Raw genomic sequence first — 17689 nt, 5'->3', positions numbered from 1 at the left:
CAACTAGTTACATGATCTTGTAATTCTACATTTTATCACTTATTCCAGGTACTACACAAAATCAAAGATTTGAAGTGGGAATCTATTCCTCCAAAGTAAGGATTATTTACTTATTTTATCCAAATCGATTAATCCAGTTATACAAAGCTTACTTGACAGTTTTCAAGTACATTAACATGTAGGCAAAAATAACTATACACCAATGCAAATCAAATCTACAACATTGAATAACAAAAGCTGAAACATACCTGCTAAGAAGAAGAAAAGTACTTGACGAGAAAGCCAAGTCCAATATAACAGCAAGACACAAACCCAACATTAAAAATGCAACTCCTTAGCGTATACCAAGTATCACCCTGAACCCAAAAACGAAAAATCAACTACAACAGACGAATTTAAAGTTTAAAAATATCATATTTGCGGAGAAGGGGGGAAACTATACGGACGTTGATTCCAGGAGCCAAAGTTCCAACCTGTACTGCTTTTGCTGATGATTCTTCTTCTCTTTTACTCGATCTTTCAACTCCATATTTTGTGTGTGTCTGTGATTTGTGAGTGCTGGGTTTTTGATTGGGATTAATTAACCTCCAGAAGCAGTAAGAGAGCAATAAGGAAGATTTTGGGATTTGTAATGGGAATACCCAGTAAATTGAATCGGCCCAATCAGGTTATTGAATTGATTGTTTGATCCTATTTCTGTTACATCCTATCGAATAATTATAAGTAGTAATTTTTTAAAAAAAATTTAAAACAATCCCAATTCCCAAATCAGACCTAATAAATACTACTCCCTAAATGTATGAGATATAATGTTATATTCAAAAGTATGTAAAATAAAATATGTCATTTTAACTAATAATATTGATTTTATAAACATTCCAATTTAAGAAGTAAAGTACATTTAATTATTCAATTTTAAATTTTGATGTGATATTTTATCCATTGATTAAATTTTTATATTAGGTATTTAATACACAACAACAAACATTTTAAATTCAATTTCAAAATACAAACAATAAAATAGGGCAGAAGAGTACAATGGTCAAGATTAACTACAGTTTGAAACTATGCAATCAAAGTTTGTGACTGTTTCTGTAGTGATACAGCCACTCAAATAACTCATTCCAGGTAAATGGTGTGTATCCCTCAACAAAATCAAGAATACCGTCTTCTTGCTTTGTCCCAAGTAAAAGTCTTAAACCAAGAAGCATAGTTGGGTAATAGTAAATTAATAATGGAAGCTGCGAACATGGGGTATAGTTGCAGAAACTGGCATGCAACAAAGTATCACTGCCATATCTTGATATACCGGTCATGACTCACTGAGGCTATGGTTCCTGTCTGAGGAGAATTTGCAAATGAAGAAATTATGCCATCATGTGCTTGGTGTGGCCAAGTTCTGTGGCTCTGGTACATTGGATTCCACAGCTCCAGTAACTGCAACAATACTCGACATGTTACTTTCATTCATGAAACATCAAAAGAATCTAGGATCATCTAAAACGTTATCTGAAACACGTTTTGAGATGGTTACATGTGATTCAAGTGAATAATCCTAGGTTACATTTGTTGTTGTGCAACTATATAGAGACAATAATCAAGCCAAGTCTACAAAGAACTTATCTATGAGCTCAAAGCTTCAGCAGAACTTCTGTTAAGCATACCTCATGAGAACCAATCGCCAAGATTTGAGCGCGGTCAGGGTGGAAAGTACATGACTGGAACTTATTGCCACTGGAGCGCAGTTCATGTAAACACTTTCTTCCGCTAACACACCATATCCGTGCACTATCCTCGCTCACGGATGCCAGGAAATTCCCGCTCATATCCCAACAGATAGAACGGACATCTCCGACATGTCCCTGTATATCAGAGAAAAGGAGACCGCATTGATAGGATACAGTAATGCTGCAGAAAATTTAAGACAAGCTTGATTTGGAATAAAACATCTTACTTGTAACTGTTGTTGGATGCTGTTAGTCTCCACATCAAATATATTAATAATATTTCCTGTAGAACATGCCAAAAGGTTCCCAAATCGAGGTTGGAATCTAACCTGTCTGCTACCTCCCTGCGTTTGTACCAAGAGCAAATCAATACTATCTTTTGAATTGAGTAAAGCTAACTCTCTAGAAAGTCACTTTAGCACTGTACTTTCCCTTGTTGAATGTGATACCTATATCCGTCAAATAATATTATGAAACTCAACCCATTTATATCCTAAATGGCCTATTTGAATGTGTATTCACATGGTGACGAACTACTGATCTTGAAAACCTTGAAATTCCTTGCAACAACAACAAATATTACTACAACTCAATCCCAAGCCAGTTGGGAACGGCTTTTCCCACATGCTAAATGCAGGTATTCATGAGCAAAACAGATTCAACAATGACTTAGAATAGGTAGATAAGTAAAATTTGAAATGGAAACAGAAAAGCAGGTAAATATCAAATGGAGACGATTTTCCTATGTCAAGTAGAGACACTCTCTTCATCAACATTACAAAAAGAAGTGGAGACACCAACCTTAAAAATGAGTTTGCAATCACCCTCATTGACATCCCACAGTCTAATCTCGTCGTTGCTATCACAAGAACTGAGAAGACCCACCTTTGATGGATGAAACTCTATGGACATCACATGATCAGCATGCCCCACAAGTTTTTGGAAAGGGTTGCTTGGCTGGATTAAGACAAGATGGTGAATTAGGTAAGGTATCATGGTTGTAATAGACAAGAAAAATGAAGTAACTTAAGAGATTAAACAGTTATCATTATCATAAACGTCCTGATAGCCATAGGAAAAATAAAAATATGTAACAAGCTCGGTACATATGATTTGTATGCACCGGCTTGAGGGGGAGTGTTAATTTACAGCATGTATATAGTGTAGTATTGTCCCACATTGGTAGAGGAGTAGTATGTCCTTGTATAGTATAGCTATAAATAAGGACCTCTTGTGTAGTATTATTCATTCATTCAATATATCAATAACATATTTTCTCCCGTGCCTTCTCACATGGTATCAGAGCAATTGTGAGAGACTTATCGCTGTGCATAAATTCCAGCGATTCCGGGAAAGAGAAATCAGTATTTTTTAAGGTTGTTTTCTATCTGCTTCATTTCTGTCAGTGTTGTGCAAAATCCAACACTACCACAAGAGTCGTCACTGTCCGGCGACCAAACCCCAGTGAACAACTCCGGCAGAAGCAGCCTCACGCGCCACCAAAAGCTCACGCGCGTGAGCTCACGCGCCGGCGCGTACGACCACTTCCGGCCATTTTTTAAAAATCTTCCTTCAGAACAGTTGGGTCGCCTGGTAATTCCGATCCTACCCCTACTGTTTTCATTTCATTCCGACAACTTTGAGTTTTTTCCGGTAGCTACAGTACTATTCCGACAGCTACAGTAGATTCCGGCAGCTACAGTATTTCAGTATTCTGTTTCTGTGTTTCCGTACACTGTTTCAGTGGATTACAGTTGATTCTTTCTCCTATTTGGTAATAATTTGCAACAATGTCTTTGGGATTTGATGCTTTTGGGTCTAGAAACATGAGTTCTGGAAACTCTAGTGCTATTATTACCTCGGAACCTTTAATGGGAGGTTCAAACTACTTAGCTTGGGCTTCATCTGTCGAGTTATGGTGTAGAGGTCAAGGTGTTCAAGATCATCTAATCAAACAGTCTAGCGATGGAGATGAAAAGGCAATAGCACTTTGGGCAAAAATCGATGCTCAGTTATGTAGCATCTTGTGGCGATCTATTGATTCCAAGTTGATGCCCTTGTTTCGTCCATTCCAGACATGTTATTTGGTTTGGGCAAAGGCACGCACCTTATACACTAATGACATATCTCGCTTCTATGATGTGATATCACGGATGACAAACTTAAAGAAGCAGAAATTGGATATGTCTACTTACTTGGGTCAAGTACAGGCAGTCATGGAGGAATTTGAGAAGTTGATGCCAGTTTCGGCTAGTGTGAAAAAACAACAAGAGCAGCGACAGAAGATGTTTCTCGTTCTTACCCTCGCTGGACTTCCTAATGATCTTGATTCAGTACGCGACCAGATTTTGGCTAGTCCGTCTGTCCCGACAGTTGATGAATTATTCTCTCGATTACTCCGCCTTGCTGCAGCACCAAGTCCACCAGTGAGCTCATCACAGATACTTGATTCCTCTGTTCTTGCATCCCAGACAATGGATGTTCGGGCATCTCAAACTATGGAGCATAGACGAGGAGGAGGTCGTTTTGGAAGATCTAGACCCAAGTATTCTTATTGTCACAAACTTGGACACACTCGTGAAATGTGTTATTCCTTACATGGTCGTCCACCCAAAAATGCTTACATTGCTCAGACCGAGACTCCAGGTAACCAAGGATTTTCTTTATCTAAAGAAGAATATAATGAGCTCCTTCAGTATCGAGCAAGTAAGCAGACATCTCCACAAGTAGCCTCAGTTGCTCAGACTGATACTTCTGGTAATTCTTTTGCTTGTGTTTCCCAATCTAGCACTCTTGGCCCATGGGTCATGGACTCCGGCGCTTCTGATCACATCTCTGGTAATATATCACTTTTGTCAAATATTGTATATTCACAGTCTCTTCCCACTGTTACTTTAGCCAATGGATGTCAAACTAAGGCAAAAGGAGTTGGACAAGCTAATCCCTTGTCTTCTATCACCCTAGATTCCGTTCTTTATGTCCCTGGCTGTCCTTTTAGTCTTGCATCTGTTAGTCGTTTGACTCGTGCCCTCCATTGTGGTATATACTTTATTGACGATTCTTTTATTATGCAGGACCGCAGTACGGGACAGACAATTGGTACAGGACGTGAATCAGAAGGCCTTTACTACCTTAACTCACTCAGTCCTTCCACAACATGTCTAGTTACAGATCCTCCAGATCTAATCCACAGACGTTTAGGACATCCGAGTTTATCCAAACTTCAGAAGATGGTGCCTAGTTTATCTAGTTTGTCTACATTAGATTGTGAGTCGTGTCAACTTGGGAAACATACCCGAGCCTCTTTTTCGCGTAGTGTTGAGAGTCATGCAGAGTCTGTCTTCTCCTTAGTTCATTCTGATATATGGGGTCCTAGTAGAGTCAGTTCATCCTTGGGATTTCGTTACTTTGTCAGTTTCATTGATGATTATTCAAGATGTACTTGGCTTTTCTTAATGAAAGATCGTTCTGAGTTATTTTCTATATTCCAGAGTTTCTGTGCTGAAATCAAAAACCAATTTGGTGTTTCTATTCGCATTTTTCGCAGTGATAATGCCTTAGAATATTTATCTTCTCAATTTCAGCAATTTATGACTTCTCAGGGAATTATTCATCAGACATCTTGTCCTTATACCCCTCAGCAAAATAGGGTTGCTGAGAGAAAGAATAGGCACCTTATTGAGACTGCTCGCACACTTCTAATTGAATCTCGTGTTCCGTTGCGTTTTTGGGGCGATGCAGTTCTCACAGCTTGTTATTTGATTAATCGGATGCCTTCATCTCCCATCAAGAATCAGATTCCGCATTCAGTATTGTTTCCCCAGTCACCCTTATACTCTCTTCCACCTCGTGTTTTTGGGAGCACGTGTTTTGTTCATAACTTAGCCCCTGGGAAAGATAAGTTAGCTCCCCGTGCTCTCAAGTGTGTCTTCCTTGGTTATTCTCGTGTTCAGAAGGGATATCGTTGTTATTCTCCAGATCTTCGTAGGTACCTTATGTCAGCTGACGTCACATTTTTTGAGTCTAAACCTTTCTTAACCTCTGCTGACCACAATGATATATCTGAGGTCTTACCTATACCGACCTTTGAGGAGTTTACTATAGCTCCTCCTCCACTTTCGACCACAGAGTTTTCATCCATACCAACCGTTGAGGAGTCTAGTGTTGTTCCCCCTAGTTCCCCAGCCACAGGAACACCACTCTTGACTTATCATCGTCGTTTGCGTCCTCCATCAGGCCCAACTGGTTCTCGTCCTGCACCTGACCCTGCTCCTGCTGCGGACCCTGCTCCTAGTACACCGATTGCACTTCGGAAAGGTATAAGGACCACACTTAACCCTAATCCTTATTATGTCGGTTTGAGCTATCATCGTCTGTCATCTCCCCATTATGCTTTTATATCTTCTTTGTCCTCAGTTTCCATCCCTAAGTCTACAGGTGAAGCGTTGTCTCATCCAAGATGAAGCCAGGCTATGAGTGACGAGATGTCTGCTTTACATACAAGTGGTACTTGGGAGCTTGTTCCTCTTCCCTCAGGTAAATCTACTGTTGGTTGTCATTGGGTTTATGCAGTCAAAGTTGGTCCCGATGGACAGATTGATCGACTTAAGGCCCGTCTTGTTGCCAAAGGATATACTCAGATATTTGGGCTCGATTACAGTGATACCTTCTCTCCTGTGGCTAAAGTGGCTTCAGTCCGCCTTTTTCTATCCATGGCTGCGGTTCGTCATTGGCCCCTCTATCAGCTGGACATTAAAAATGCCTTTCTTCACGGTGATCTTGAGGATGAGGTTTATATGGAGCAACCACCTGGTTTTGTTGCTCAGGGGGAGTCTCGTGGCCTTGTATGTCGCTTGCGTCGGTCACTTTATGGTCTAAAGCAGTCTCCTCGAGCCTGGTTTGGTAAGTTCAGCACGGTTATCCAGGAGTTTGGCATGATTCGTAGTGAAGCTGATCACTCTGTGTTTTATCGGCACTCTGCTTCAAGTCTCTGTATTTATCTGGTAGTCTATGTTGATGATATTGTTATTACTGGCAATGATCAGGATGGTATTACCAACCTGAAACAGCATCTCTTCCAGCACTTCCAAACTAAGGATCTAGGCAGATTGAAGTACTTTCTGGGTATTGAGGTTGCCCAGTCTAGCTCAGGTATTGTTATTTCTCAAAGAAAATATGCTTTAGACATTCTTGAGGAGACGGGGATGATAGGTTGCAGACCTGTTGACACTCTGATGGATCCGAATTCTAAACTTATGCCAGGACAGGGGGAGCCGCTTAGCGATCCTGCAAGCTATAGGCGGCTGGTTGGAAAATTAAATTATCTCACAGTGACTAGACCCGACATTTCCTATCCTGTGAGTGTGGTAAGTCAGTTTATGAATTCTCCCTGTGATAGTCATTGGGATGCAGTTGTCCGCATTATTCGATATATAAAATCGGCTCCAGGCAAAGGGTTACTCTTTGAGGATCGAGGTCATGAGCAGATCATTGGATACTCAGATGCTGATTGGGCAGGATCACCTTCTGATAGACGTTCTACGTCTGGATATTGTGTTTTAGTAGGAGGAAATTTGGTGTCCTGGAAGAGCAAGAAACAGAATGTAGTTGCTCGGTCTAGTGCAGAAGCAGAATATCGAGCAATGGCTATGGCAACATGTGAGCTAGTCTGGACCAACCAATTGCTCAAGGAGTTGAAATTTGGTGAAATCAGTCGGATGGAACTTGTGTGCGATAATCAAGCTGCCATTCATATTGCATCAAATCCGGTGTTCCATGAGAAAACTATAACACATTGAGATTGATTGTCACTTCGTTAGAGAAAAGATACTTTCAGGATAGATTGCTACAAAGTTTGTGAGGTCAAATGATCAACTTGCAGATATCTTCACCAAGTCTCTCACTGGTCCTCGTATTAGTTATATATGTAACAAGCTCGGTACATATGATTTGTATGCACCGGCTTGAGGGGGAGTGTTAATTTACAGCATGTATATAGTGTAGTATTGTCCCACATTGGGAGAGGAGTAGTATGTCTTAGTATAGTATAGCTATAAATAAGGACCTCTTGTGTAGTATTATTCATTCATTCAATATATCAATAACATATTTTCTCCCGTGCCATCTCACAAGATGTTTTAGCAACACCGTAGTTCCTCAAATATTGACTCAAATGAAATTTATTATGGAAAATAGAGGTAGTACCTTGGCTGCATCCTATATCATCACAGTTCTGCAGAAGATTAATATGACAAACCTCGTGTCCAGCAGCAGCCAACAACTTCCCTTGTGAATGGAAGTGGCAACATAGGAGCTCGCTGCGTGTTGCGTGAAGACTTCCAATCTCTTTAGCAGAGATGCCTGCAAAGTAAAAAGAACTCAATTATCCTTTATGCCGATAACTAGTAGCTACAGAGCTTGATCTCAAATCCTACATGCAAATTTCACAAGAAACGTACAGATGACACCATCTATTAGCCACCATGAGAAACTAACAGATCACTACTTGCTTTTGAGCAAAAGAGGTTCATGACAAAGTACATTTATCATACATCAACTATACACCTTCAGATATGTGCAATGAATCTTCCAGTAGTCCCTAAAACACTATTGGCATCTGGAAGAATAAAGCAGGGAATGATATGGAGATAACAGTATCACCCTTAATTCCTGATGGAATTATGTATTGCTAAATACTAGTTATTTACTGCTCCTTGAAAAAAGTAAGAACCCCTGATGGGATAATGTATTGCAAGATAGACATTTTCCCTCTTTTACATCACTGTTAACTGTTAGCTTGTTGTAACCTACCTTTCCATTCAGATTGAGTGAGAGCAGAAAAACTTCTCCTCAATGCAGACTAATGGTTGTCAATTATCTAAATTACTACCTTTCTAATATTGAATTTCTTTTTTTACCCATTAAGCTTGTTGTAACCTACCTTTCCGGTCAGATTCAATGCAAGCAGCAATACTTTTCCTCAATGCAGTGAGTGAATTACTTGCACCAATCAGACCAGCATCTCCCCGGGATAAGTAGCTGTTAATAGTGTCATTCGTAATACGATCGGTAGTAGCTTTCACTTTCCCAACCTACATGACAGGAATATATTAAATGAGCAAGAATAAAGTTGACGACCATTCGTTCAAGTGACTATAAAGGTGACAGAGAGACGAGAACAAATTAAGAAAGGGAAGTCCAATCCCCAACAAGATGCAGATGTCAGTGGTAGAGTGAAATGAAAACACCAGCACATGAAGGGCTTTAAGAAGTAGATGCACAAAAATTATCTTACAGCTGCCAGAGAACTCGGTGAAGCTTTCCTCTTTCTGCCCCTCTGAATCAAAGCATATGTAAATAAATCAGTGGTTAAATAGGGGAAGATGAAAATGTCTCCATCAACTCTTGTACTGCTAAAATATTGCTGAAATTTCAAGATGTTCAAATAAAATCAGTTACTTTCTTTATGATCTAAGGCCAACCTTATTTGAAGACTGCAGTCTCAGCTGGTTCACTTGCTCCTGCACTGCAATTTGCTTTCCTCCTATAGGAGCTAATATTTGCTGGTCAACTGGTAAATTCTCCAGGGTTCTTTTATTTTTATCACCAAGCATCTGTTCGACACCAGAAGAAGACAAACAGAAGAAATAGTGAGGCAGGAAAAAGATCTCAGTCACATCAGTATAGTAGGATAGTCTTTATTTTGTCCTCAATCTGGTTATTGCTTTGCAAATACTTTGAAGTTTTTTCCTCTTTTTCTTTCTGCTACATAGGCTCTTTCTTTATAGAGTTTTAATTTACTGCTCTTATTTTGACAACTGATAACTTGATGTACAAAGTGATTTCACAGAACATAAAATACTGAATAGCAACCCATGGTCTATTTCACGGCTAAAATAATTGCAGCATGCTACAATCAATAGGAGCGACATGATTAGTTGAGTATTCAACTTACTCCTGCATCTTTGCGACTCGAGCCAGCTTGAATGAGCATACAATTGAAATCACCAGAACTTGCAGGGGCCGGAAAGTTGAGCTCATCCAATGTTTGAACTGCCACTTCTGGTAAAACATCCTGTTGAGGAGAGAATGTAGTTCTCAAAAATTGTTCCTTTTGAGTCGGTACTATTACACTAGCATTTACAACTTGATAGTTAATGACAGGGGGAGCTGGGCCAATTCCCTCGGTTGAATATAAAAGGAATGAATAAACTTAAAGTTGAAACCTAACTGAAACACCATAATGGACTATACATTTCTATTGATGCAAAAGTTCAATACACTCACAACTAACGGCCATCCTTGATGAGATGCTTGTTGTAGAGATCTGTTGTTCCCTGCAGGTACAGTGGAAGAAAGATCAACAGAATATTCTAAAAAGAAAAGGATAAGGAGACCTAAAAGTGCATTAAAGTAACAACTGAAATATTAAAGTAAATAAAGTGGCTAATCTACTAACCTACATTGTAAAATTTGTCAACAACAACAACTAAGCCTCAACTATAAGAGAGATGGGATCGTTGTAAAATCTATCTTTAGAAGTTATTTAAAACGTTGTCTACATGGTCACTGCGAGAACATCTCATGGTGATTCTTCTGAAGAGAACATGCGAGTTCTAAGCACTCATAACACTGATTATTTTGCTGAATGTAAGTTTAAAAGTTGTTTGCTTATGTCATACTTCCTTCCATGTTAGTTTTGCCTAGTGTCCTTCAAAATTAAAACTTCTAATTGATAATGAATCTAATCTTCGAAGAAATGAAACTGGAACAGGAACAAAGAAACACAGTAATTAGAGCTTGTTCAGCAAGCAGGTGGAAATTAATTGCCACACACAGCTTATCATCTTCAAAAACCAAAAGATAAAAAGATGCAAATGAGAAGTCCATCATATCAAAATTCTATTTTAAGAACTTCATTGAATGCCGGTGCCACATTCTTTCTTTGGTATCTTAATCCTAAGCTTCCTTATGTTTATCCTTTTCTTATTTCAACCTGCAACATGCATCTTTGTCCAATGGGAAGTGTGTCCTATATCATCTTAGTTGTGTAGATTTCACTAAAGCAAATGCCTTGCTAGCCGTTTGCATAATCACTAAGGAAATGAGAGCCATCCATAGATGGAAATTGGATCAAGTCGAGCTCAGTCGTTCATCCTTGAGCTCCTTGAGCTATTATACTACTCAACTTCAAACTCAAGCTCAAATATCAAACTAGCTTCAAGTTGGAGTTCTCACCTCGAACAAATGTAGACAAGTTCAAGCACGACTCAATGTAGCAACAATCTAATTAACAACCTCAAACTCGAGACAAACTTGAATTACACACAGTATAATAAATCTATATCTTAGACTCAAAATGGGAGACATTTTTAGTATACAACAACAACAACAAAAAACCTAGTGTAATCCCACAAGTTGGGTCTGGAGAGGGCAGTTTGTACGCAGACCTTACCCCTACCTTGTGGAGGTAGAGAGGTTGTTTCCGATAGCCCCTCGGCTCAAGGAGACATTTTTAGTACAATAAATTCAAATCTCAGAATCATATTGGGAAATATTTTATATTTTTGTAAGAATGCACGGGAGAAAAATTTATATTTTTAACAATGATACAATGAGCCCTATATTTAATACATATTCTACTCCTACTACATATGGGACTAGGGTATATTATACTCCTACATATGGGACTAGGACATATTCTACTCCCCCTCAACATATGGGACTAGGACTATTTATACATAACTATCTAACACTCCCCCTCAAGCCGGTGCATACAAATATGTATCGAGCTTGTTACATATGTAACTAATACAAGGACCAGTGAGGGACTTGGTGAAAATATCTGCAAGCTGATCATTCGACATACAAGGCAACTAGACTCCCCCTGAGCAACAAAACCAGGTGACTGCTGATAAACAGAAATTGGCCGAAAGGTCGCCGGAAATAAATGTTAGTTTTCAGATATGTACATAATGTAGTCTTGTCCCACATTAGAATAGGAGTAATATGTCCTTGTAAAGTATAGCTATAAATAAGGAACTCTTGTATTGTATTGAGTATCTAATATCAATAATATATTTTCTCCCGTGCTTTCTCACATGGTATCAAAGCAATCGTGAGAGATTTATCGCTGTGCATAAATTCCAGCGATTCCGGGAGGAGAAATCAGTCAACCGGAAGTCTTTTTTCCGGTAAACACAGATCTGCCGCAGTAAATAAAAAAGCTATTTTTCGTCAGTGTTGTGCAAAAACCAATACTACCACGAAGTAGATCGGCCTCCGGCGACCAACCCATAAAAATATCTCCGTCAGAAGACCCCCCACGCGCTCCCACGCGCCGGCGCGTGGGGCCTTTCCGGTCACTTTTTGGAAAAATTTATTTGGGACAGATTGTTCGCAAGGGAATTCCGAGCCTACCCATCCAGGTTACACCAAATTCCGACCACTTTTATATTTTTCCGGCGTGAACAGTGTTTTTTCGTCAGCTACAGTAAGCTTCCGACGACTACAGTACTTCCTTACTCTGTTTCAGTGGATTATGGTTGATTCTTTCTCTTATTTGGTAATAATTTGCAATGATGTCTTTGGGATTTGATGTTTTTGGGTCTAGAAACATGAGTTCTGGAAGCTCTAGTGTTATGATTACCTCGGAACCTTTAATGGGAAGTTCAAACTACTTTGCTTGGGCTTCATCTGTCGAGTTGTGGTGTAAAGGTCAAGGTGTTCAAGATCATCTAATCAAACAGTCTAGCGAAGGAGATGAAAAGGCGATAATAGCACTTTGGGCAAAGATCGATGCTCAGTTATGTAGCATCTTGTGGCGATCTATTGATTCCAAGTTGATGCCCTTGTTTCGTCCATTCCAGACATGTTATTTGGTTTGGACAAAGGCTCATACCTTATACACTAATGACATATCTCGCTTCTATGATGTGATATCGCGGATGACAAACTTAAAGAAGCAGGAATTAGATATGTCTACTTACTTGGGTCAAGTTCAGGCAGTCATGGAGGAATTTGAGAAGTTGATGTCAGTTTCTGCTAGTGTTGAAAAATAACAAGAGCAGCGACATAAGATGTTTCTAGTTCTTACCCTTGCTGGACTTCCTAATAATCTTGATTCAGTACGCGACCAGATTTTGGCTAGTCCGACTGTCCCCACAGTTGATGAATTATTCTCTTGATTACTCCGCCTTGCTGCAGCACCAAGTCACCCAATGATCTCATCACAGATACTTGATTCCTCTGTTCTCACATTCAAGACAGTGGATGTTCGAGCGTCTCAAACTATGGAGAATAGACGAGGAGGAGGTCGTTTTGGAAGATCTAGACCCAAGAGTTCTTATTGTCACAAACTTGGACACACACGTGAAATGTGATATTCCTTACATGGTCGTCCACCCAAAAATGCTTACATTGCTCAGACCGAGACTACAAGTAACCAGGGATTTTCTTTATCGAAAGAAGAATATAATGAGCTCCTTCAGTATCGAGCAAGTAAGCAGACATCTCCACAAGTAGCCTCGGTTGCTCAGACTGATACTTTTGTTGCTGGTAATTCTTTTGCTTGTGTTTCCCAGTCTAGTACTCTTGGGCCATGGGTTATGGACTCAGGCGTTTCTGATCACATCTCTGGTAATATATCACTTTTGTCGAATATTGCATATTCACAGTCTCTTCCCATTGTTACTTTAGCCAATGGATGTCAAACTAAGGCAAAAGGAGTTGGACAAGCTAATCCTTTGTCTTCTATCACCCTAGATTCCGTTCTTTATGTCCATGGTTGTCCTTTTAGTCTTGCATTTATTAGTCGTTTGACTCGTGCCCTCTATTGTGGTATATATTTTATTGACGATTCTTTTATTATGCAGGACCGCAGTACGGGACAGACAATTGGTACACGACGTGAATCAGAAGGCCTTTTTTTTTATAAGGTAAATTGTATTAATCAAAAGGGAGAAAAAACTCCCGTATACAGGAAGTATACAAAAAAGTAGAGAATTTACATCAGAACATGATTCTCTACAAAAGACGCCCAATCTTCTACACAAGTAGGGGCTATATGTGTGCACCAGAAAGCGATCAAAGATAAAAGACTTTTCTTAAGATATATGAAAACGGAGACTCAATCCCCTCAAAAACTCTCCTATTTCTCTCTCCCCAGACTAACCACATGAGAGCTAACGGGGCGAACTTCCACGCCTTTTGCTTGCTTCTTCTACGGAAACCGGCCCAGCTATATAGCATTTCCTTTACAGTGTTTGGCATCACCCATTGAACACCAAAAAGATTCAGGATTGCCCTCCACAAACCCCAGGACACAGGGCAATGCAGCATAAGATGATCAACTTCTTCCCCTGAGCTTTTACACATGTAGCACCAACTAACATGTGTAATTCCTCTCTTTCGCAGATTTTCAGCTATCAAAATCACTCCCCTCGCTGCTAGCCATGCAAAGAAGCACACCTTCGTGGGCGCCTTAGGAATCCAGATCGATGAGTATGGAAAAGTAGCCTCCTCTCTCACCAACATACTCTGGTAAAAGGACTTTACGGTGACAAGCCATCGCCACGCAACCCCCATCTCCAAGAATCGCAAAATGGATGGGGCATGTCTTGCCCGTATAGCAGTGCCAACAAATTTTGGAGCTCCGCAATCTCCAAATCTTGCATGTTCCTTCTAAAAGAGAGGTCCCTTACTATCCCCCTTCATGCTCCTTGCGAATTTGTTGGACCATCAATTCCTTCTGGTTTGAAACTCTGAAGACGTGGGGAAAGAGACCCTCAGAGTATCCTCTCCACACCACCTGTGATTCCAAAAGCTGATTCTCCTTCCATCTCCCACCCTGTAAGTGATGTTGCCATAGAAAGCTTCCCAGTTCTTCATGATGTTCCTCCACATGCCACACCCGAACGGTGCTGTGATTGCCTTGGTCCTCCACCCCCCTCTCGTGGAATCGTACTTTTCTGCTATGACCTCCCTCCATAGAGCATGCTCTTCTACCCCGAATCTCCACAGCCACTTCTCCAGCAAAGCTCTGTTGAATACCCTGAGATCTTTTACTCCAAGTCCACCCCACTTCTTTGGGGAAGTGACTGTCTGCCAATTCACTAGCTGAAACTTTCCAGTTTCATCTGCCGCATCCCAAAGAAAATTCCTTTGAAGCCGCTCCAGTTTTTCTTTGATGCTCACAGGTGCTTGCAACAATGTTCCTTACCGCGTTTTGACAAGTACCGTTTCTGCCAGCCTGTTAATCGTTTTTCAACCCTTTCAATGACTGGATTCCAAATCGTAGTATCCTTTTGCAAAGCGCCCAATGGTAGACCCAGGTAAGTAGTGGGAAGCGAGCCCAACTTGCATCCGAGAACATGAGACAAAGCATCAGTGTTAGCAACCTCACTCACCGGAAAAATCTCACACTTACCGAGGTTGATTTTGAGTCCTGATACTATCTGAAACCACTATAGTACCTGCTTCAGGCAGGTCAACTGATCCATATCGGCATCACAGAAAACCAGGGTGTCATCCGCAAAAAGCAAATGAGAGACCCTTCGGGCACTGAGCACCCCGATCGGAGCTGAGAATCTTCTCAAGAAGCCTCCACTCGCCGCACGATCCATCATTTTACTCAGAGCATCCATCACTAAAATGAATAGCATGGGAGATAGAGGGTCACCTTGCCTGAGCCCCCTGGAGCTGCCAAAGAAACCACACGGGCTACCATTAACCAGGACAGAGAATCTGACTGAGGAAATGCAGAACTTGATCCATCCCCTCCATCTTTCCCCAAACCCCATCTGCTTCATAATGAAGTCCAGGAACTCCCAATTGACATGGTCGAAAGCCTTCTCAAGCTCCAACTTGCACAGTAAGCCGGGTTCTCTATTTTTCCTTCTGGAGTCTACAAGTTCATTTGCCACCAGAGCAGCATCCAGGATTTGCCTACCTTCCACAAACGCATTCTGGGAGGACGAAACAGACACGTCAAGAACCTTATTGAGTCTGTTCGAGAGCATTTTAGAAATAATCTTGTAAATGCTCCCCACTAGACTGATAGGCCTGTAGTCTCTGATACAAGATGCACCTTCTTTCTTAGGCACAATGGTAATAAAAGAAGCATTGATGCTTCTCTCGAAAGCACCATTCACATGGAAGTATTCGATGGCTTCCATCAACTCCCCCTGGCTTCCATCAACTCCCCCTTAATGGTGTCCCAACAGAGCTGGAAGAAGGCCAAGGAGAAACCATCAGGCCCGGGGGCCTTATCACCAGCACAACTCGACACAGCATCGTGCACCTCCTCCTCCTCGAAAGCTCTTTCTAGCCACTCACTGTCTCCTTCCCCTATGTGGTTGAACTATATTCCCCCCGAGTAGGCCTCCAACTAACTTCCTCTTTGTATAAGTTCTCATAAAACCCCACTATCGCTCATTTTACCTCCTCATCTCCCTCAATCCTCACCCCATCCACAACTAAGAACTCTATGAAGTTTCTCCTTCGATTTGCAACCGCAACCCTGTGGAAAAATTTGGTATTCGAATCCCCCTCCTTTAACCAGAGCGCTCTTGATTTTTGTCGCCAACTAGTCTCCTGAGCTATTGCCAACTCGACTATTTCCCTCTTAACCTCTCCCAATCTCACTTTCTCAGATTCATCTAGCTCCCTCGCCATTTTCCCTCTCTCTAATTCCCCCCCAATTCATGCATAAGCTCCCTCATTTTGACCTCCACCCTCCCGAAGACCTCCTTTTTCCACCTAATAATATCTCCCTTGAGCAATTTGAGTTTCTTCGACAGACGGAATGAGGGTGACCCTAATACCCCATAGCTGATCCACCATTCTTTCACTTTATCACCAAATCCTGGCACTTTCAACCACATGTTCTCGAATCGGAAGGGAGCACGCACCCCTCCCTCTGCATCCATCTAGCAAGATAGGCAAATGATCCAAGTCAGCCTAGCTAAAGGAATCTGCAACACATTCGGCACCAGCTCATCCCGGGAGGGCGATATCAGAAATCTATCGAGTCTAGACCTTGAGTTGGAATCCTCCGCCCTGGCCCAAGTAAACCTTTCCCCTGACAGAGGAAGATCAATGAGAAGGTGATCATTGATGAAATCAGAAAACTCCTCCATGGCCCTCGAAATCAAATTGCACCCTAATCTCTCCTTCGGGAATCTAATAGTGTTAAAGTATCCCCCTAGAACCCATGGAATGTCCCATTCCCCCATAATATTGGCCAGTTCCTCCCAGAAAGACACCTTGGACCCTTCCCCTACCGGCCCGTACACTCCCCCAAAACCCCACTCCACCCCACTCACTCTATCTTTGACGAGAGCTGCTAAGGAAAAAACTCCCTTCCTAATCTCCTTTACCTCCAAGCTTCTATCATCCCACGTAAGTAGAATGCCCCCGGCACTTCCCGCTGCTGGGACCCAGTCATATTTCACCCAACTACCTCCCCAAACACTTCTCACGATCGCATCCGACAAAGCTTCCATTTTGGTCTCCTGAAAACAAACTAGGTTGGCACCCCACTCCCTAACTCCCACTTTGATGATGGCCCTTTTGTTTGGGTCATTCATCCCCCTAACATTCCATGAAAGAATCTTAACTTCCATAAGCAACAATAGCCCCCATTTCCCCACCCCCTAGCCGAGGTCCCTTTCTCCCTGTCACACACTCGACCCCTTCTCTGATACACCACTACATCCCCTAAGTTATTTTGCTTAACACCTTTACCCAACTCCCTCCCTGCGCCTTCGTAACAAGGCTGTTGCTCAATCTCCCTCAACAGTTCTAGCACCCTATCTTCCTTCCCTTCAAAAGAAACACCTAAGAACTTCCCAAAGTTTAATAGTTTATCCTCCATCCAGAAGGACATATCCCCTTCTCCAATCCGTGACGAAATTGGACATGCGTCTTCTGTAATTACCTTTTCCTTGCCCCAACCAGAGGAA

At 41.3% G+C, this 17689-nt stretch overlaps 1 protein-coding gene across 9 annotated transcripts in view; it reads right to left on the bottom strand.

The window, feature by feature from the left end:
* Positions 1-248: 248 nt before the first annotated feature.
* The window catches only part of LOC107792063 (transcriptional corepressor LEUNIG_HOMOLOG-like), a 31287-nt gene continuing 13846 nt past the window's right edge, over positions 249-17689 (bottom strand). The window contains exons 8-19 of one of the 9 annotated variants that reach the window (XR_012701440.1): positions 9981-10063; positions 9682-9801; positions 9209-9340; positions 9022-9063; positions 8668-8818; positions 7984-8087; positions 2529-2684; positions 1955-2071; positions 1665-1862; positions 1324-1437; positions 447-558; positions 249-356 (exon numbers count right to left, since the gene is read on the bottom strand). Coding sequence is in view for 5 of the 9 variants with exons in the window: in XM_075234908.1 (XP_075091009.1) it covers positions 669-696; positions 1310-1437; positions 1665-1862; positions 1955-2071; positions 2529-2684; positions 7984-8087; positions 8668-8818; positions 9022-9063; positions 9209-9340; positions 9682-9801; positions 9981-10063 (1259 nt within the window). In the remaining 4 variants the exon portion in view is untranslated. Of the gene's footprint in view, positions 357-446; positions 697-987; positions 1438-1664; positions 1863-1954; positions 2072-2528; positions 2685-7931; positions 8088-8667; positions 8819-9021; positions 9064-9208; positions 9341-9681; positions 9802-9980; positions 10064-17689 lie in introns of those variants that run through there. The other 8 variants (XM_075234909.1, XR_012701439.1, XM_075234908.1 and 5 more) reach the window with 8 other exon arrangements.

Source organism: Nicotiana tabacum, chromosome 17, assembly GCF_000715075.1.
Source record: "Nicotiana tabacum cultivar K326 chromosome 17, ASM71507v2, whole genome shotgun sequence".
NCBI lineage: Eukaryota > Viridiplantae > Streptophyta > Magnoliopsida > Solanales > Solanaceae > Nicotiana > Nicotiana tabacum.
This window is presented reverse-complemented; position numbering and strand designations above follow the sequence as displayed.